Source organism: Glycine max, chromosome 17 (genome assembly GCF_000004515.6).
Source record: "Glycine max cultivar Williams 82 chromosome 17, Glycine_max_v4.0, whole genome shotgun sequence".
Lineage (NCBI taxonomy): Eukaryota > Viridiplantae > Streptophyta > Magnoliopsida > Fabales > Fabaceae > Glycine > Glycine max.
Window position 1 is genome coordinate 2,393,480 of NC_038253.2, and position 17,172 is coordinate 2,410,651.

A 17,172-nucleotide genomic window follows, 5' to 3' on the forward strand; every position below is an offset into this window, starting at 1 on the left:
TAAAAAAAATATTAGTCATTGTAATTATCTTTTAATATATATATATATATATATATATATATATATATATATATATATATATATATATTATAACTATAATAAAGAAAGAAATTTGATTATGCATAAGATTTGTTATAAAATTTAATTTTATTAAAATATCCTATTTTAGAATTTAAACAAATGAGTACTCATTTAAATATAGTGCAATCATTATTATTTTTATCCATGTAACAGTATTTTGAATAGTAAATTTTAATTTTAACTTTTAGTCTGTTTTTAAAATTTTGGAGCAAGTAATATTTAGTGTTATATTAAATATTCTAACAATTCAATATATTTTAATAATTACTTCCAGTATTTTAATTCGATAAATATATTTTTCATATTATTTTAATAATTGTTATAACACTGATTGGTATTTAATTATTTATTAAAAACAAGTAATTATCTATCAATCATTTTTTTGTTACATATAAGAATAAGAATTTTAATACAATGAATGTAATATTAATAATTATTATATTTTAATATTTTGAAGAAATAACAAAAGCCCGTTCAACCCTAATTTTCTTGTTTATATATGGGCTGCACTGATTAGTGACCAATTCCTCAATTCTGAATCGAGTTTCAAAATCAGAGGGAAAAGAGAACTTCTTGCTCAATACCTGTTGAGGTGAGATCTTTTCACAATTCATTTTCCCGTGCTTTCTCTTAATTTAACTCAATTCTTGGACCTTTATTTTCATTTCAGTTCTTTCATCGTTAGCGTTAGTCGTAGATCCAAAAATTCTGGTTGAAAAATGACTCCAATGGATATTGTTTAGGGTTCTTTTATACGTTCGATTTAATTTTTCTTTCTTTCTTCTTCTTAAATCTCTATGAACGAACCCTAACTCTGATTGTTGCATCTGCAATACACCTCAACGCTCGTGAGATTCTTTGATTTTCGTAGAATTTGCATTATTGGGCTTTTCGTTTATTTTTTTTCTGCTCTAAATCACAGGTGTTGATTGTTCATAGTGCGCAATTAGTTTTTTTGGGAACTTAGATGCTGTGGAGTTTATTTTTCTGTCATTAAAGACAAATTTGAGGCCATATAGAGAACATGTCTAGTAAGAAGGAAGAGAAATCTCAGGCTGCGGCTGAAAGAATCAAGGCTGCAGCCCTGAGTGCTGCGAAAGGCCTTAGTCGTGCCCAGGCTGAAAGGGCTGCGACTGCAGCTGCCCGAAACGTCAATGCTTATGGGCAGAAGGAAGAAGGGCCCAGCAGATGGCAGGAGAAAAGGGAAGCAAAGAGGCAGATGTATTTGATGAGTACCGAAAAAGCTGTTAAATTGGGGGAAAGAAAAGACCTCAAGCCTGCAATGTCGGCAGCCGGTGGATTGGCTCAGTGCCAAAAGTGTTTCCAAAGTGGCCACTGGACATACGAATGCAAGAATGAACGGGTTTACATTTCAAGGCCATCCCGGACCCAGCAACTTAAAAACCCTAAATTGAGGGTGAATGTGTCTGTGACTTATGATTTGGATGATAATATTCCTGATGCTAAGGAGGAAAAGGCAAAAACAAGTTCCAAAAAAACCAAAAGGAAGCATCGGAAGGACTCTGATTCTGCTAGTGATAGTGAGGATTCTGTTTTCGAGACTGATAGTGGCAGTGGGTCATCATCTGTTACGGGATCAGATTATTCTTCAGAAAGTAGTTCAGGTTACAGTTCATCTTCTGATTCAGAGGAGGAACGGAGACGGAGGAGAAAGAAGAAGCAGAAGAGAGGGAGACGCAAGAGGTACACTTCATCAGAATCATCTGATTCAGATTCTGCTTCAGACTCTGATTCCGATGATAAAAGCAGCCGGAGAAAGAAGAGGAATAATCGAAGACGTTGAATGAGACCGAAGAATGTGGGGAGCAACAAAAGGGTTGGTGAGTGGGGGGATATGTTGGATTGTTACCAAGTGCATGGATACAATCAAGAAGGTTCAGCAGCTATGGTGCTTGTTTGTGATATCGGTAATGTAGAATAAGCTTTGCTAGATGCAGGGGTTGTGTTTTTGTATCTTTGATTATTATGTTGTCCTGGAGATACTTGCAAATTAGGTTTAATCTTTCAACACTTAACTTTGTGGACATGCTCTGAGTGCTTTTGTGCATCTATATTATTCATTTGAACCTTCTGAGCTTGATCTTATTGCTTACATCAGTTGGCATACTATGAACCATGGTAGCTTTTGGTTTTGATGCTTCTGGTGGATCCCTTAGGGTGTGTTTGGTTTGCATTTTCATTTTCTGTTTTCATTTCCTGTTTTCATTTTCGGAAAACTGTTTTCATTTTTAAAAGATTAAAATTCTGAAAACATGTTTGGTTTGACTTCTTGTTTTCTGTTTTCATGAAATAAAAATACTGAAAATTTATGATATATTGACTTCTTGTCTTTTTGTATTTTTAGATTTGCTTAAAATTACATTCATTGTCACCACAATTTCATTTTACCCGAAATGAGGTTTCTGTTCTCAACTGAAAACATTGAAAACGAGAATTTATTGTTTTCATTTTCTGGTTGTTTTCTGTTTTCATTTTCACTGAAAATGTTTTTAGAAATCCAACCAAACACATTTTCATCACCGTTTTCTGTTTTCAGTGAAAATGAAAACAGAAAACAACCAAACCAAACACCCTCTTATGTTTTGTTCTGTTGTCAATTGTAGTTAGTCTTGTTACTTAATTTTGTTGATGGATCTTCTTATCTTTGGAAACCTGTGTGATGTGTGTGTGTGAGTTGAGCCTTAAGGGTCATGCATTACTGTGATTTAAGTAAAAAATTTGTGGATGTGCTCTATTTAATAGAGATGTTTAAGAAGTTGGATGGTTTTTGCAATTGATGCAAGTTTGAAATGTTGTTATACTCGGATACTCATTTAAAACTTAATTCTTGTACAGTTTGAGCCTTTCATAAGTGAGTTGGTTCTTACATATTCTCTATATCTGAGGCTTTTTTATTTATTTATTTTTTGGGGCATTCACAAAAAAACAAAAATCTGAGGGCTTTCCGGCGTCTAGACTAAACATCAAACTAATTGACCTTGAGCTTATTGCTTACATCTGTTGGCTTATTATGAACCATGCTAGCTTTTGGTTTTGTTGCTTCTGGTGGATATTTTATGTTTAGTTCCGCTGTCAATTGTTGTTAGTCTTGCTATATTACTTACTTTTGTTGATGTGTGTGTTTTGGGTCATGCATAACTATGATTTAAGTGAAAATTGAAAATTATGTTGGGGTACTACCTTTTTTCTTTTTTATTAATAGTTAATGTTTTCGATTAGAGCTCAAACACAAGTCATCTAGCAATTAAACGTCATTAAGGACGCAAGCCACCTATACGTTCTGTGTGTATTGAGCTAGAGTGGTCCATCTTCTGGTAGTATGTTATAAATTGCCTTATTTCCTTAAAAGTTGTAGAAACTAGAAAGTGCTACAATCATTCCACTCCTTTTAAAATTTAGCATTAGTTTGACCTGGATGCAATGCAATGCTGCATTCCTCGATTTTAAGGTTTCCGTCACATCAGCGTAGGAGCAATCCTGGATAGAAGTTTGCAGTATATAAGCACCTCTTAATATTAATGGGCTTTGTTATTGTCACCATTTTTTTCTTCTCTTCCACCCCCTAGTTTTTCCGCCCTTGAATTTGCTATTCTACCTCTTTCTTCACCTTATTCGTCCTTTATTTTAACACAGCTTGTTTTCGTTTTGTTAATATATATATTTTTGTAAAAAATATAACTCAGCGGAAACTTATTTCTGTTTAAAAAATTAAACACAATGAGAACATGATTTTATCTGGTTAACTTTATTTGATTTCTTGTAAAACTTTTAACACAACATAAGCATGTTTCCACTGTGTTATTAGAAGTCTCTTACTACCCCTTCTCACTAAACAATATTACCAAGAATCGTAAATTTTATACCAATACAATTTAGCTTTTAAAAAAACTTAATGGGTTAATAATACCCATCACGCAATACTTTTTTTTTAAAAAAAAAACAATAATTTTCGTTTATTCATTCATATAATTAGATTTGGAGCACAAGGTGTTTCTATTACAACTATTAACAATAGTCATTCAATTGAATATGAATTAAACAATTGAATGTAAAAAATTAACAATTACCGCAAACAATAGTCCATCTGTAGATTTTATTTTATTTTATTTTAAATTTTATAATTATTTATATATTTAAGGTACTATGAAAAAATTTGAGATTTTTTTTAATGAAAAATGATGTTTTATATGGTAAAATTTGAGTAGGAAACGCTTATATAGTCTCTTGGCACACAAGAGTTCATCACCTTTATTATTGTTAGATTATTTTGCTGATTTTTCAATAATAATTTTGATCTTTTACATATATTAATATGATAATGTTTTATTTCCCCTCTAATGTGAATATGTAATTCATATAAGTAAACCATAATATACCTTACTACCTCAAACTTGATCTCATTTTGAAATTTTCTTTATCATAATAAAATTGAAAATAAAATAGAAATTAAATTTGTAATTTTGTCTATTAAAAAATGTTTTCTCTTTCTTTTATTTGATTCTTTTTTTAATTGTCATTATCTTAATTATTTTTTCGTGAAGCCGTGAACAATATCATTGCTATTGTCTGAGTGTGCTTTTTAGTCTTTATTAAAAGTGTCTTATGTTTATTGTAATGGAAAAAAGAAGAAAAAAAACTCCTTAATGTTAGTTTTGTTTTTCATCAATCAAGTGATGATGTAATGTGCTCAAATTAAAATTGAATTATTTAAATATTAGTGAATTTGATTCTTAATTAAAATAATTTTTTTTATTAAATTTTACTTATTCTTGATCGAATTTTATATTAATGGGAATTCATTTCTTCTAATGATGAGTTAAGACAAAAAAAGTTTTCTTTTTCATCGAGCACTGTGAGCCTTATACGATCCAACTTGTGGAATAATTGCTAGGTGTCAAAGCTTTTTAGTGATTCATTCCACATTTTCTTAATATAGGTGTGAATCATGTTAGAATTTCCATGTTAAATCAAAACAAATAAACAAAATCTACGTTCGAAATGCATATATATATATCTAAATATCTTAGATGGAAATTTCGTTTAAATTTTTTTATTATACCTAAATAATTAAGATAATGTATATTCTTTCCAGTTACCGTCTGCCAATGGAGCGAGCCATAAGCCATTTGTTAACTTTGCAAATATAATTTTTTGTTGTTGTTACAAACACATCAATTTTATAGAACTCGTGGTGTCAAGAAAGAAATAAAAAATTCAATTGCGTCTGTTGATTTCACTACGTGATAAGGAACGCGAACTGTTGGTGCCAAAATCTAACACTACCAACATCCTGAATTCCTAATTCTAATTGATGACGCTTTGTAAAACTGGCTACTAAATGAATAATTTACAAAGCTAATGTATTCTGCATGTTAATCTAAGAAGTCATATATTGATATATAATGAAAAGCTGAAAATATTGGAGCCACACTCAAACTGTGAAGCTCTTATTTTAATATATACGTCACATTATTATTTATGTATTTCAAGATCTTGGTACATCGATTTACTTAGGCATGTAAACTGCCAAAGTTGATGGCTCCGTTAGCATTGCCTTCGGTGAAGCCCGTTTGGTTACTCAGACCTTTGATCTTCTGAGTGCCACTGTTGTTGTATTTTCCAATTGAGTGATTCCTTCCAGGCATAGGAGTAGGATTATGGGGGTTATTGGGTGAAGTTGCATTGTTGTGAGTTTCACCCTCATCCATGCTATTTAGCACACCAACAAGACCCTTCAGAGCATCCAGTTTTTGTTGAAGATCTGCCATGTATTATGCTAAAATGATATATGTGATGTGTCTGAGATTGATTTATTTGTGAGCAGATCAGAAGTGTTGTTTATATAGATGAAGGGGAGGAACAATAGTTCTGAAACTTAATAGAGAAGCTTGCACTTTTTGAGTGGAATAATCTCTCAAATAAAGTTATTGTGGGTGGAGCATAAAGTTCCATTTGATGGAACATTGTTTTAACCAAAAAAATTGCAACACGCATGAAAGCATCTTCATCTTGAATCTTGATATAACAGATAAGGTTTAAATTATGTTGTCTTTCTTATTTATTCGGATAACTTATAGATTGAAAGCATATATTAACACATGATGAAACCGTCTTCTTCTTTAGGGTGTTCGTGGTTTTGATCAAATTCATTATCCTACAAATTGATTCATTTAATAAAGCTAATTTCTTATAATAAACTTTGGTGCAGCGGTTTTGATTTGCTACTTCGACTGATCTCCATTAACAATTTTGTAGTTAGTCAAAATCATTTCATTTAAATTGCATACTTTAGATAGTTGAAAATCTCCCAGATAAAAAAATGTGGCTGCTGGGATTCGAGCCCAGGTCTCCACGGCCACAACGTGGAATTCTTACCACTAAACTACAGCCACTTTATAAGTAGATATTTGAGCATGATAATAAGATAAATAATATATCATATACCCAAAGCTCTGCAATCTCATTGCATGTTTGAGCATGATAAAGAGGATCTTGACGCTCAAGCTTCAAGAATGAAGATAGAAGACCAACGAATCAGATTAAGCTCAACTCTCTTGGCAATCTCTATTCACCCTTGTGCATGACTACCTTACTAGTTCAATTTAGAACAACAACTTATTTCTGTATTCACCATTCCATACTGATAAAAATAGCACTCCACACGTTAATTTTTACATTTCAAATACTTCTTTCTGCTAAAATTGTAGTTGACACAACTTAAGTGGCCACCATTTTAAATTGTGATTCTAATCGCTGTTGTAACAGTTTCTAGTTGGTCTTTTTTTTTTTTTTTACTGCAGTTTAGTTGATCTAGTTTGTAATGCTCAACTTAAAGGAGAGGCTATGATCATGCTCTCAACATGGTATTTCACTTTTAAATTGATACAAAAATCTCCTAATACAAACCAATGGAATTCTCTTTTTAGTCGTTTTCACTTTTAAATGGATAGAAAAATCTCCTAATACAAACCAATGGAACTCTCTTTATTAGTTTTCCAACTTCAGAATTCAGAAAAACAAGTTTCTTTACTTCTTTTCACTGAAAGGCAAATGGAACGTAGACTTGAAAAAAAAAAAGGTTCAAACTCATTTGAGCTTTTTCAAACTAGTAGAATTCCTTTATTATTTCTTTAATTTTCTCAGTTCTAATTTACTCTATTTTTTCTAGGAAAGTAAACATTTCACGCAGTACATTACGCTGTGAATGATCCAACCGAACAATAACATATGCAGTATTTCCCTAGGCTTAGATGATTTTATTATATTCATACATTGAAGGCTTCTTGAACCATATCAGACATTTCCACGGCTCATGTTCCAGAATTCAACTTCATGCTCAAGGACACTTAGCAACATAACTTCAGCCTTTTTGAGTTCTTCATCAGAAGCCTTTTGCAAGCATCTATTGGCAATGTTCTGCAGAGATTGGCAATACTTACCAAAGGCCTCATTGCCCCATCTTACACAAGTCTCCTTCAGTTCTGGTGGGGTTTTGGAGCCTTCTTCAATGCAGTGGGCAAAGCTCTCTTGATACACCGTTTCAATAGCCCAAAATGCTGTAATAGCCACAGTATATTCCGCGTCTGGACTCATTAAACTTTCCAGCAACCTGTCACAGTATAAAACTATGAATATGTTACAACTCACAATACAAACAAAAGTAGCATTTGATTTGTCTAAAATTACAAATATCCAAGTGTATACTGTGTTTCCTTCCCCTGGTTTCTCAGTGAATTGTATCGATATCATATTGCATTGCTGTTATGTCATGTTTGAGGAGTAAGAATTCAAGTTTCTTTTTTCCATTAAACTAGAGGACCTAGGAAAGGATCTAACCCGTAAAAACTTAACCGGGGCCAATGGTCTACAGTTAATTAAACTTGGCATAATTGACTCTTTTTGAAATCTTTATTCTGCTATTGAATCATAAGTCACCATGTAAGATAAATTTGATAAATTTGTTGACTTTTATATTGCAGCAACTTAATCCTATATCTTTGGCCAGTAGTCCCACCTTCATATTCGCAAATATTTGGTAGGCAAACTATACACTTCTGTCTTGAACCATGCACTCACAAGTTTCGTGCATCGATGCTAATCACACCATTAAAACTAAAGACAGTGGTAGATATCAAAACATACGAGTTAAATATGATTGATTAACAAACCTACCCACAATAGTTTTTGTTAGCCTGCTGAGGAACAACGTCAGAAAGTGAAATACCCCACTTGTTGGCTTCTGTCTTGAACCATGAAATCTCATCCTCCAGAGAAGCCATGCCCCCCAATATGACTTCCATGTCACCACTGCAATCTGATTCCTTCCACGCTTTTATCAGCACACTAGCCACAAATGGGACAAACGCCCGAACGAACAAGTAATCCTGTGCCTGCATAACAAGTATGAAAGAATTGTAGTCACAGTTAAATTGCAAACATTTTTGTTGAATCTTGACATGGCTACCCAAAATTGTACTAAATATGAAAAGGAAGTTAAACTAATAACTTAAAAAAAAAGGGTGAAGAATTACTAACGAGCCATGTTTTGAAGGAAGCAGTGTTGATGGTGCCATCGCGAATGCTAATAATAAGAGGGTGTCTAGTGGCTCCATTGTAAAGAAGACGGTGCTTCTTCAACCAAGTCTCGGTCATACCTATCTTCTTCTGCTCAGCTTTTGCCTTTTCCTCCATTCTCTCCCTTCTTCTCACTACTTCTTGTTTTCTCGCTTTCTTTCTTAGTTTGACTAGCAACCCGCAACTCCAATTTATAGTTTTGTAAGCTGTGAACAATTTAAAAGAAAAATAATAATTTAATGTTAATTAATTAAAAGTAAATTCATTCTTAAACATAAATCGACAAATTCCTAAAAAAAGACAAACATCGACAAAGATTAAAAATTTAATGTTTATATTGAAATTAGAATTTTATAGTAAATATCATAGAAAACTATTTTGAAAAAAATAGCACTTGTCACTTTGAATTAATTAATTTTATAATGTAAGAATTTATTTATTTATTCTGAAAAATTAGATTTATGGATGCTCAATTAACCACTAGTCACTAATTGGGGGCTTTAAACTTAAGAGTTCAACTTTGCTATCCGCTCTGGTGGACTACTAGACGTGGCTTTGAAGTAACATAGAAGCCCATGCACAAGTACATTTGGCAATCTCGGTGGGCTTTCATGAGCTAAAGCCCTTACAAGTGTCCCACGCTTTCTAGTACTAGTATTTTCCAAAGGAATTCAGCTAGATTCTAGAGATGTCAATTAGGTCTATTCGGTGTTGCAAATCAAGCTTTTTAAAGTTTTGTTGAATTAGATCAAACTGTTTGGATAAAAGTAAACTTCTTCCTAAATATTAAGCGTTTTTATAAAAAAGGAAAATAATATAAAATATATTTTTAAAAAAATTAAATGATTTTTTTATAAATTAACTTATATATTTATTTTAATCACTTTTTTCATTTACAAAATTTAAATTTAATATCTTATCTAAGATTGACTCCAATTCAACTTAGATTAACAACTTATTAATAGAATATATAAAATACTTTTCATTTTTTTCAAACTCATATATAATATCATTCTTGTCTCAATATTATTACTTCTCTAGAAAAATACATGTGATTTAAAGTATGATTATAAATTTTTAATTATATTTAATTTAAATTAAAATAAAGTTTATTTATATATTAAAAAGGTGAATTATTACTTAAAATAATTTAAATATTAAATAGTTAATGTCATATATAATTATTCCACTTTTTATTTATATTTTGCTTTTAATATATAATCCATAGATAAAAATACTTCTCAAAATTAAAGAAAATGAAAAAAAAAAAATATTTTGTTTCAATTAAAAATAATTTAATTAGTATAAATTGAACTCTTTTAGAATTATTTATTTTATTGAGATCTAATGATGAAAATTAATTATTTATTACAATTATTATATTTTAAGAAAATAAGTAATAAAATCAAGGTTGAAGTAAGTTTGGGAGTGTATATCCTCGCATAGGAAAAAAAAAAACATTTTCTTGCTTACTAAATATCAAATTAAACCGAACAGAAAAGATTACCAAACCCCATGCTAATCGGATTTTATGAAATTGAACATGAGTCACATGACTGTCGAAATCCAAATTAAAGGAAATTAATTTTGATTGACTTATGGGGTTTACCGGATCAAGCAGAGAGAATAAACACGTCAGGTCCATCTGTCCAATGAAAGAGAGGCATATCAGAAATCATGACGTGTCCCCCTTGAGCCATACCTAACGTCTCCCCTGCAATTTCCATTACATTATTATTCCCTCTCTGATATTTTCTCTAACACAACACAATACTATGCATTCCCTATGGGCATAGCTTTGAGCAGCAATTGTGATCTTATCAGCTATGGCGGAGAAACACAACCTTAAGAATCCAGCTGTGAAGCGGATTCTCCAAGAGCTCAAGGAGATGCAATCAAACCCATCCGATGACTACCTGAGCCTCCCTCTTGAGGTTCTTTTCATTGCTTTCCTTTCCTCTATTATTATTCTTAGGCTTTTCATTCTTCAATTTCACTAACTGTTTCGTTTAGCCACGGGTACCTTCTCTTATTTTGCTTCTGTTGCAATTAAAACGTTGTATTCCTCTTTAACTGTTAGCAATTACGCCTGTTGTCTTGGATTTCTAGCTAATCGTGTTTCTTTGAAGATAAAAAAAATAACATACAAAATTGAAGGGTCTATTTTTTGAGAAAGAAAAAGAAATATTGGTTGGAGCTACGATTACGGTGGTCATTATGATAATGCATTAAAGTGTTTTCTTTCAGGAAAATATATTTGAATGGCAATTTGCTATAAGGGGGCCTCGTGATACTGAATTTGAAGGTGGTATTTATCACGGACGGATTCAGCTGCCTTCAGAATATCCCTTCAAACCTCCTTCGTTTATGTTGCTCACAGTAAGATATGTTTCCCCTTTAGACTGAGCAGATTCTTATTTTAAAAAAGTTTAATTAATCATTTGTTCTTACACCATTTTTATGTTTTGTTTCCTATACCTAGAAACTAGACATTTTAGTCCTTACACACGCACTTTTAATTCCATTTTTTGATCCCTTCTGTTAAGTGTCTCTTAATTCTGTTTTAGTCCTTGCCGTTAACTAACACTGCGATGTAAAACTGCCCAAAATTGTCACTCTAGCTACGAGTTTGTTTTGTGGCGGTTTTAAAAGTGCACATGTAGGCGCTGAAACGTCTACTTTCTAAGTATGAAGACCAAAAATAATTCAAGTATAGGTCTATAGAAACCAAATGGGTAATTAAACTATTTTAAAATGTTTACCTGAATTTGTTTTGGGTGTTTCTGTTTCTTATAATGATTTTGTGTTTAAATTATTGGAACTTAAAAGCTAAATATTCACTGTTGTGATGTCAGCCTAGTGGCCGTTTTGAGACCCAAACCAAGATTTGCTTGAGCATATCAAATCATCACCCTGAGCATTGGCAACCATCATGGAGCGGTAAGTAATATCCCTTTCCACTCTTTACTTGCTCCATATGGTAGAGTGTTTTAAAGTTTGTCCAACAGAAACGAAAGTTGAGGGTGAGGAAATATTTTTTTCTTCCCTTCTCCCATCATCTGCAACAGGTCTTATTCCAAGCTGTATATATGTCTTGTGATTGTTGTTAAAACCATTAATTAATTAATTATAAACATTGGAGCTTCATTCTTTACATTTGATGGAAGAAGCTTCTCACTGAGCTGATGTAAATTTATTTTTACAGTAAGGACTGCTTTAGTCGCACTGATTGCATTCATGCCCACCAACCCAAATGGCGCGTTGGGCTCATTAAACTACAAGAAAGAAGACAGGCGTGCCTTGGCCATTAAATCCCGTGAAGCACCTCCAAAATTTGGGACTCCTGAACGTCAAAGACTGATTGATGAGGTACGATGTTGCTCATTGTTTTTTGTCCAGTGCATGTTTTTCATTAGTATCTTCTGCTGATTGTACCAGGTAAAATGTTGCTTATTGTTTTTTCCTGGATGCATATTTTCTCTGTTGTACTGTTTTATCCCAGATACACGAGTATATGCTAAGCAAGTCATCCCCCGTTCCACAACTTGCCCCCTCACAAGTTTCTGAAGAACATTCCAAAACTGAGGAGGCTGAGGCTGAGGCCCAGGTTAATTTACATAATCCTGAAGCTTTACCTGCGGGAGTGGAGATTCCAGATCAAGCAGGCGACAGAGTTGTTGAAGAACAAGAACTCCCTGTCAATGTTAATTCTAACCCTGCAGGAGTTGAAGCTTCAATGGATAATTCATCCAGCGGCTCAAGTAACCAGTTGCTCCAAAAGTCAGATGCAAGGGTTCAAAATCTGAAACCAGAGACAAGGATTCAAAAATCTGACGATCGATTGTTTACACTTGCTGCTATTGGGCTTACTATAGCAATTGTGGTTCTTTTGCTGAAGAAGTTCATTAAATCTACAGAATATGGTGCTGTTTTCATGGATGAATCTTAGATGAATTATTTGCTCGTGTTAGCTTCAATATCAAGATTCTTAGCCCAGGTATAGTCGATAGGAAAATTTAGAACTTCTCTGATATTTTATGATCTTTGAATTGTACGATTGGCTTGTAATTATGGTAATATAAATATATACTACAGCTATGAGTTCGTGAGCAAGGGTCTACTATGTGGTAGGTACAGTTACAATGCCTTATTGTTTGCTTATGACCCCTGATTTATGTATACAAACCGAAAGTACTCATCATTGACAAAAAGGTCGGATAAACAACTTCGTGGCTTATATTTTTAATAGTTGAGTAGCATTATTGATAGTTGCTTATACAAGCATATTCTATAAATTCTCAATTGTTCCAAACTTCCAATGATATTTGCAAGTTACTTAACTTTAAGAACCAACTTAAAGTTCAAGTCTATTGGAGATGCTCTTATGGTTATAGAGTGAGAAGAAACAGTTAACATCCCAACAGAAAAATTTAGAGGCATATTTTTCTTTTCTTTTGCCCTTTGTAGAACTTAGACTTTCATTGTACGTGAAATTAGAAAAGCTGAAATGTATCATCGGTACTTAACATTTTCAATATTTGGTTCACTTTTCATATACATGGATATCCTTGTCAAATGTTGCAACGCCCGTTCCTCAAAAGTATTTGTATGTAAATCAAATCTTATAACTGTTGTTTTACTTTGACTTGGAATCCCGGTACTTGTACTCATCAGTGCAGTTTGGACCAGAGCATTTTTCTCTCGGGAGGATAGCTGAAAATTCCAAAACATCAACGTTGCAGAAATGCAAGTTTTTAAAGCATATAAATATTAGAAATGCTAAACTCTTTTATGTTGAGAGACTGAGTTGCAAAGCTGTACCTGTTAGTTCCCATTTGGAAGATACTCGGTAGACCAATATCTTCAGAAAAAGTTACTACAGTTCCTTGGGGTCTCATGGTCAATCTAACAGTATTTGATCCTAAATTGAAGGATTTGTTAGATTTTTCCTGCACAACCAACATGTTAGAACTTGAAACAAATCACTAAGAGGAAGAAGTCATGGTCGGTCATCAATCTTATCCAGACCTTAACAAATTCATCCCTGTGCTTCTTCATCTTATCCTCTCTCTTCTTCCTACCCGATTCTTGACCAAGTATCTTTCTGATGGCGGCTGCCTACAGAAACACAATGTCAGACCTCGATTTATGAGAGCCATAGTCTAGAACTTCTGTGTTCCGTCCCAATGTTAATGCTATACTACAATCTCAACTACTAGTTCTAAGATAATCAACGGAATCACAGCATCACAGGCAGACCTCAGCTTCCCGAGCTGCCTTCTCTGATTGAATTTTACGTCTCTGCAGCCTCAGCTTTCTTGACTTGTTGCTCCATTTCTGACAATTTTCCCCTTTTCCCTTATTATCATCAAAGAAAACAAAAATAATTCAAAAAATATTTTCCCCTACAGGTATTATGAGTATGAGTTGATACTTCAAGTTGAAGCATGTACTAGCAAATTACTTCATGAATCATGATAAAAGTTTATTTGATTGAATTGGCTTATTTAATCAGGTATATTATGATAACTTTCAATTTATATTCATTGGGTCCTCTTACATCAGTTTTACACATGGCCTGACTTCAAATGTAAAATCCGTAAGGTAATAAAGATCTCAAAAAATAATAACTCCCCAAAGGCCAAAACTTCATCTTCTTTAAAAAATCTTAGTTGTAAGGTAATAAAGATTTTAAATCTTTAGATGCCATTTAAAAACAATATGCACAAACACAAAAAATCGATAGCCGTTTATCTAAATAACAGTCACAGTTGGAATTTACACATACAAAAACTAAAAATGACAGAACAGCTAAAATAGCATCAATATGTAAAAATAATATAAAATAAATAAATTTCTCACTTTTAGATACCATGGGAACTAAAGCATCTGAGATGTCGGCAATGCTTGCAGCTGACCCAGATAAAACATCTTTCAATGAGTCAACTGAACAAGTATGATTCCCTCTTTGTACAAGTAAATCAACAGATTCCCTCTTTGGCTTCTTCCACTCCGATATTGACTCGTCACTTGATGTTGGATCTTCTTCCACATAGTCTGAATCCTCATATTTCTTCCCTGATTTCAATTTCATTTTACCATATTTAATTGAGCCCGGTATTCCAGGGTCTTTGAGAAAATGAAGTTCTGCATCTTTATTATCTTCATCACTAAATTCCACACTCAAGGCACATCTCCTGGTAATGTGCTTGCTCTCACAGACATGCTCATGATTGACATCTATAGTTTCTCCGGTGGTCTTTCCTCTATGTGAATGATTCTCTGCTGTAAAACCAGATTCAGTTACAGAGGGCATTAGCAATTTATTGCCAAGGCCTTTTCTCTTATCAAAAGGACAAACATAATTACCATCTGTATCATCCTGTGTGCATTGATGACTAATAGATAAGAAACCTTTCAGGTTTATAACAAATTATCAGAAGGAAATACAGTTGCAAGAGCATATGGAGTCAACATCTTGAATTATTTTTTTTGAAGTGATCTAAAGGATGCTGAAAGATTCTTTTGCAAATATTGAAGCTACCAAACATTAATTACAGATTACATGTGGCTTAGAACAATCAGAACAAGGAGAAATTTTTTTTATTAAAGAATCACTGCTGAAGCCTGTTTCTGTCTTTGACTTGGCATGAATAGTATGAGTAACACCCCTAAACTTGAGCTTTAGCTTCTTCAATTTGTTTCCAGTTTCTAATCCAGCAGAAGCATCCATTTTTTCCTTGACATTCTCATTCTCAGCTTGTTTTCCAAAAGGTTCTACTGGTGACAGCTGACCAAAGTAACTCTGAAATAGTGTATCAGCATTAGCCCGAGGTTGATGTGAAACCGTACTCCTTTTTCTCTTCATAGCAAGAAGCAACCTAGACACACCAAGGATTTCCATTAATACAAAACTTTTAGAAACTTTTATAGCAGCAAATCAGCCAATAAGATAAGGATATATACCAAATTGAAGACAATTACTTTGCAAGAAAAATCACAAAAGGCAGGTATATAAACACTAAAACACACACACATAGGAAAATAAGGAAACAAACCTGAACTTTTGATAATTATTTATGTTCACACTAGAGTTCATCCACTTTTTGGTTAGTGATAACTCGTAAAATCAACTACAGGAACAAAAGCAAGTTTTCTTTTGAAGTAATTCACAGAAGGAACAGCTCAACCAAGCAATACAAACAAAATTGAGTATCCGCAACAAGAGATCTAGTGTAATTTTTGGTGTTCTTTATTTTTTAAGAGCGATACAGAGCAAAAGCTTACAATATTAATATTAATTAAAAACAAAATAAACAACAAATATGGGAAAACCCAATACCGGTCATTAGTCAACTAGTTAGATTAGCGAGAAACGAAACACGACATTCAATAACATTGAGCAACAAGCAACTGCATGCAAAAGTACCCAAAACCGATTCAATAGAAACACATATAGATTGTGATTCGCTGACCTTGTTTCAGAATCAGCCATAACCAAAAAAGTGTTATTTACAGCTTAAATTTGCCACGGTAGAGAAGCAAAGAAATTTAACTCTCGTAAGAACATACACAAACTATTACTATTACAGTGAACAAATTAAAAGAAGCAACAAAGGGAACCTCACGGCCTTTATTTCCTCAGTGTAGCTAAAGAGAACGAAAATTCGCGCATGCATGTCACTGTTAAAAGTTCAGTTTCGCAAAAAGAAGATAGGATTGGTTTTCATTGAAGAAACATATTGCACATTTTCTTTTCCTCGACTACTCAAATTGAATAACTTCAATGCAGAAAATTTCAGTTAGAATATGAATGGGGATGGAAGCACTATAAGCTCACAATAGCAACAGTGAAAATAAAAAAAAAATATATTAAAAAAAAACGAGACTTGGTACTGGGAAGAACAAAGAAATTCTCTCTTCTGCTTCTGAAAGAATCAATAATCAAGCGTACCTGTAAATGTAATATAGAGTTGGAGCACAAAGTGCTGCACAAAATTTTTCCCTCTGAAACTGGCAATCAAAAGGAAATGAAATTCTTTCTCATTCGATGGGGTTAGCGACGTTAGTCGCAATGAAAGGACAGAATATATTTGGGCAATAAATTTATATATTTTTTTATAATTAAGAAAAAATGTAAAATAAGATGCGTAATAATATAATAAAAATAATAAAGTCCAGAACAGGCAGTCTTTTTTATAAATATTATAAAATTTATATTTTATAAATATAATAAAGTAATATTATAAAAAAGTGTTATATACATAATATAATTTTTTTAAATGCCAGTACTAGCAGCCTTCGGTTGTGTAGTTCCCGTTATGTTGATATATTTACATCAATATATTTAATTTATAATTTTTATACATAATATATTATAATTTAATTATTTGTTGTTAATTTATTAAAAAAATTTCTTAAAAAATTAAACTCTTAACCTTTTTTTTATTAATATTTCACAAGCTACGAAATCTATGTGACATCTGACATGCTAAT

General features: G+C 32.6%; 4 protein-coding genes, 1 long non-coding RNA gene and 1 other non-coding gene across 10 annotated transcripts; 2 read left to right on the forward strand and 4 right to left on the reverse strand.

Moving 5' to 3' along the window:
* The first annotated feature begins 539 nt into the window (after positions 1 to 539).
* LOC100791564 (zinc finger CCHC domain-containing protein 10) lies at positions 540 to 2,180 on the forward strand. Its single transcript, XM_003550552.4, has 2 exons — positions 540 to 673; positions 1,004 to 2,180. Exon 2 carries the CDS (start codon positions 1,106 to 1,108, stop codon positions 1,883 to 1,885), a length of 780 nt encoding a protein of 259 aa, XP_003550600.1. The 5' UTR covers positions 540 to 673; positions 1,004 to 1,105; the 3' UTR covers positions 1,886 to 2,180.
* Positions 2,181 to 5,474: 3,294 nt separating this feature from the next.
* LOC100800557 (uncharacterized) lies at positions 5,475 to 5,929 on the reverse strand. Its single transcript, XM_003550568.5, has one exon. The coding sequence runs from the start codon at positions 5,868 to 5,870 to the stop codon at positions 5,613 to 5,615; it is 258 nt and encodes an 85-aa protein (XP_003550616.1). The 5' UTR covers positions 5,871 to 5,929; the 3' UTR covers positions 5,475 to 5,612.
* A 493-nt stretch (positions 5,930 to 6,422) lies between these two features.
* On the reverse strand, positions 6,423 to 6,494 carry TRNAH-GUG (transfer RNA histidin (anticodon GUG)). The gene has a single exon. It is a non-coding gene; the product is annotated as a tRNA-His (tRNA).
* Positions 6,495 to 7,087: 593 nt separating this feature from the next.
* Positions 7,088 to 8,827, reverse strand: TENA_E (seed maturation protein PM36). The gene is made up of 3 exons (NM_001251400.1): positions 8,638 to 8,827; positions 8,275 to 8,492; positions 7,088 to 7,711 (listed from the first exon to the last, which is right to left on the reverse strand). Exons 1-3 carry the CDS (start codon positions 8,791 to 8,793, stop codon positions 7,396 to 7,398), a joined length of 690 nt encoding a protein of 229 aa, NP_001238329.1. The 5' UTR covers positions 8,794 to 8,827; the 3' UTR covers positions 7,088 to 7,395.
* Positions 8,828 to 10,438: 1,611 nt separating this feature from the next.
* On the forward strand, positions 10,439 to 12,952 carry LOC100804291 (ubiquitin-conjugating enzyme E2 32-like). Its single transcript, NM_001255733.3, has 5 exons — positions 10,439 to 10,610; positions 10,924 to 11,055; positions 11,532 to 11,616; positions 11,882 to 12,045; positions 12,179 to 12,952. Exons 1-5 carry the CDS (start codon positions 10,503 to 10,505, stop codon positions 12,623 to 12,625), a joined length of 936 nt encoding a protein of 311 aa, NP_001242662.2. The 5' UTR covers positions 10,439 to 10,502; the 3' UTR covers positions 12,626 to 12,952.
* Positions 12,953 to 13,081: 129 nt separating this feature from the next.
* LOC102663514 (uncharacterized) lies at positions 13,082 to 16,752 on the reverse strand. 5 transcript variants are annotated; one of them, XR_005889398.1, is made up of 6 exons: positions 16,631 to 16,752; positions 14,539 to 15,557; positions 13,936 to 14,034; positions 13,705 to 13,794; positions 13,498 to 13,625; positions 13,082 to 13,389 (listed from the first exon to the last, which is right to left on the reverse strand). It is a non-coding gene; the product is annotated as an uncharacterized lncRNA (long non-coding RNA). The 5 variants fall into 5 exon arrangements; XR_003265214.2 differs by having other exon boundaries at positions 13,936 to 15,557; XR_418972.3 differs by having other exon boundaries at positions 13,498 to 14,034.
* Between the last annotated feature and the right edge of the window lie 420 nt (positions 16,753 to 17,172).

Bases quoted from the DNA above. Each gene is read 5' to 3' on its own strand.
- LOC100791564 (XM_003550552.4), top strand. From the start codon at position 1,106: ATGTCTAGTAAGAAGGAAGAGAAATCTCAGGCTGCGGCTGAAAGAATC.
- LOC100800557 (XM_003550568.5), bottom strand. From the start codon at position 5,870: ATGGCAGATCTTCAACAAAAACTGGATGCTCTGAAGGGTCTTGTTGGT.
- TENA_E (NM_001251400.1), bottom strand. From the start codon at position 8,793: ATGGAGGAAAAGGCAAAAGCTGAGCAGAAGAAGATAGGTATGACCGAG. The intron at 8,493-8,637 runs GTTAGTAATTCT...CTTGTTATGCAG, and splicing joins CTTCCTTCAAAACATGGCTC to GCACAGGATTACTTGTTCGT. The intron at 7,712-8,274 runs GTAGGTTTGTTA...ATACTGTGACAG, and splicing joins GCTAACAAAAACTATTGTGG to GTTGCTGGAAAGTTTAATGA.
- LOC100804291 (NM_001255733.3), top strand. From the start codon at position 10,503: ATGGCGGAGAAACACAACCTTAAGAATCCAGCTGTGAAGCGGATTCTC. The intron at 11,056-11,531 runs GTAAGATATGTT...TTGTGATGTCAG, and splicing joins CTTCGTTTATGTTGCTCACA to CCTAGTGGCCGTTTTGAGAC. The intron at 11,617-11,881 runs GTAAGTAATATC...TTATTTTTACAG, and splicing joins TTGGCAACCATCATGGAGCG to TAAGGACTGCTTTAGTCGCA.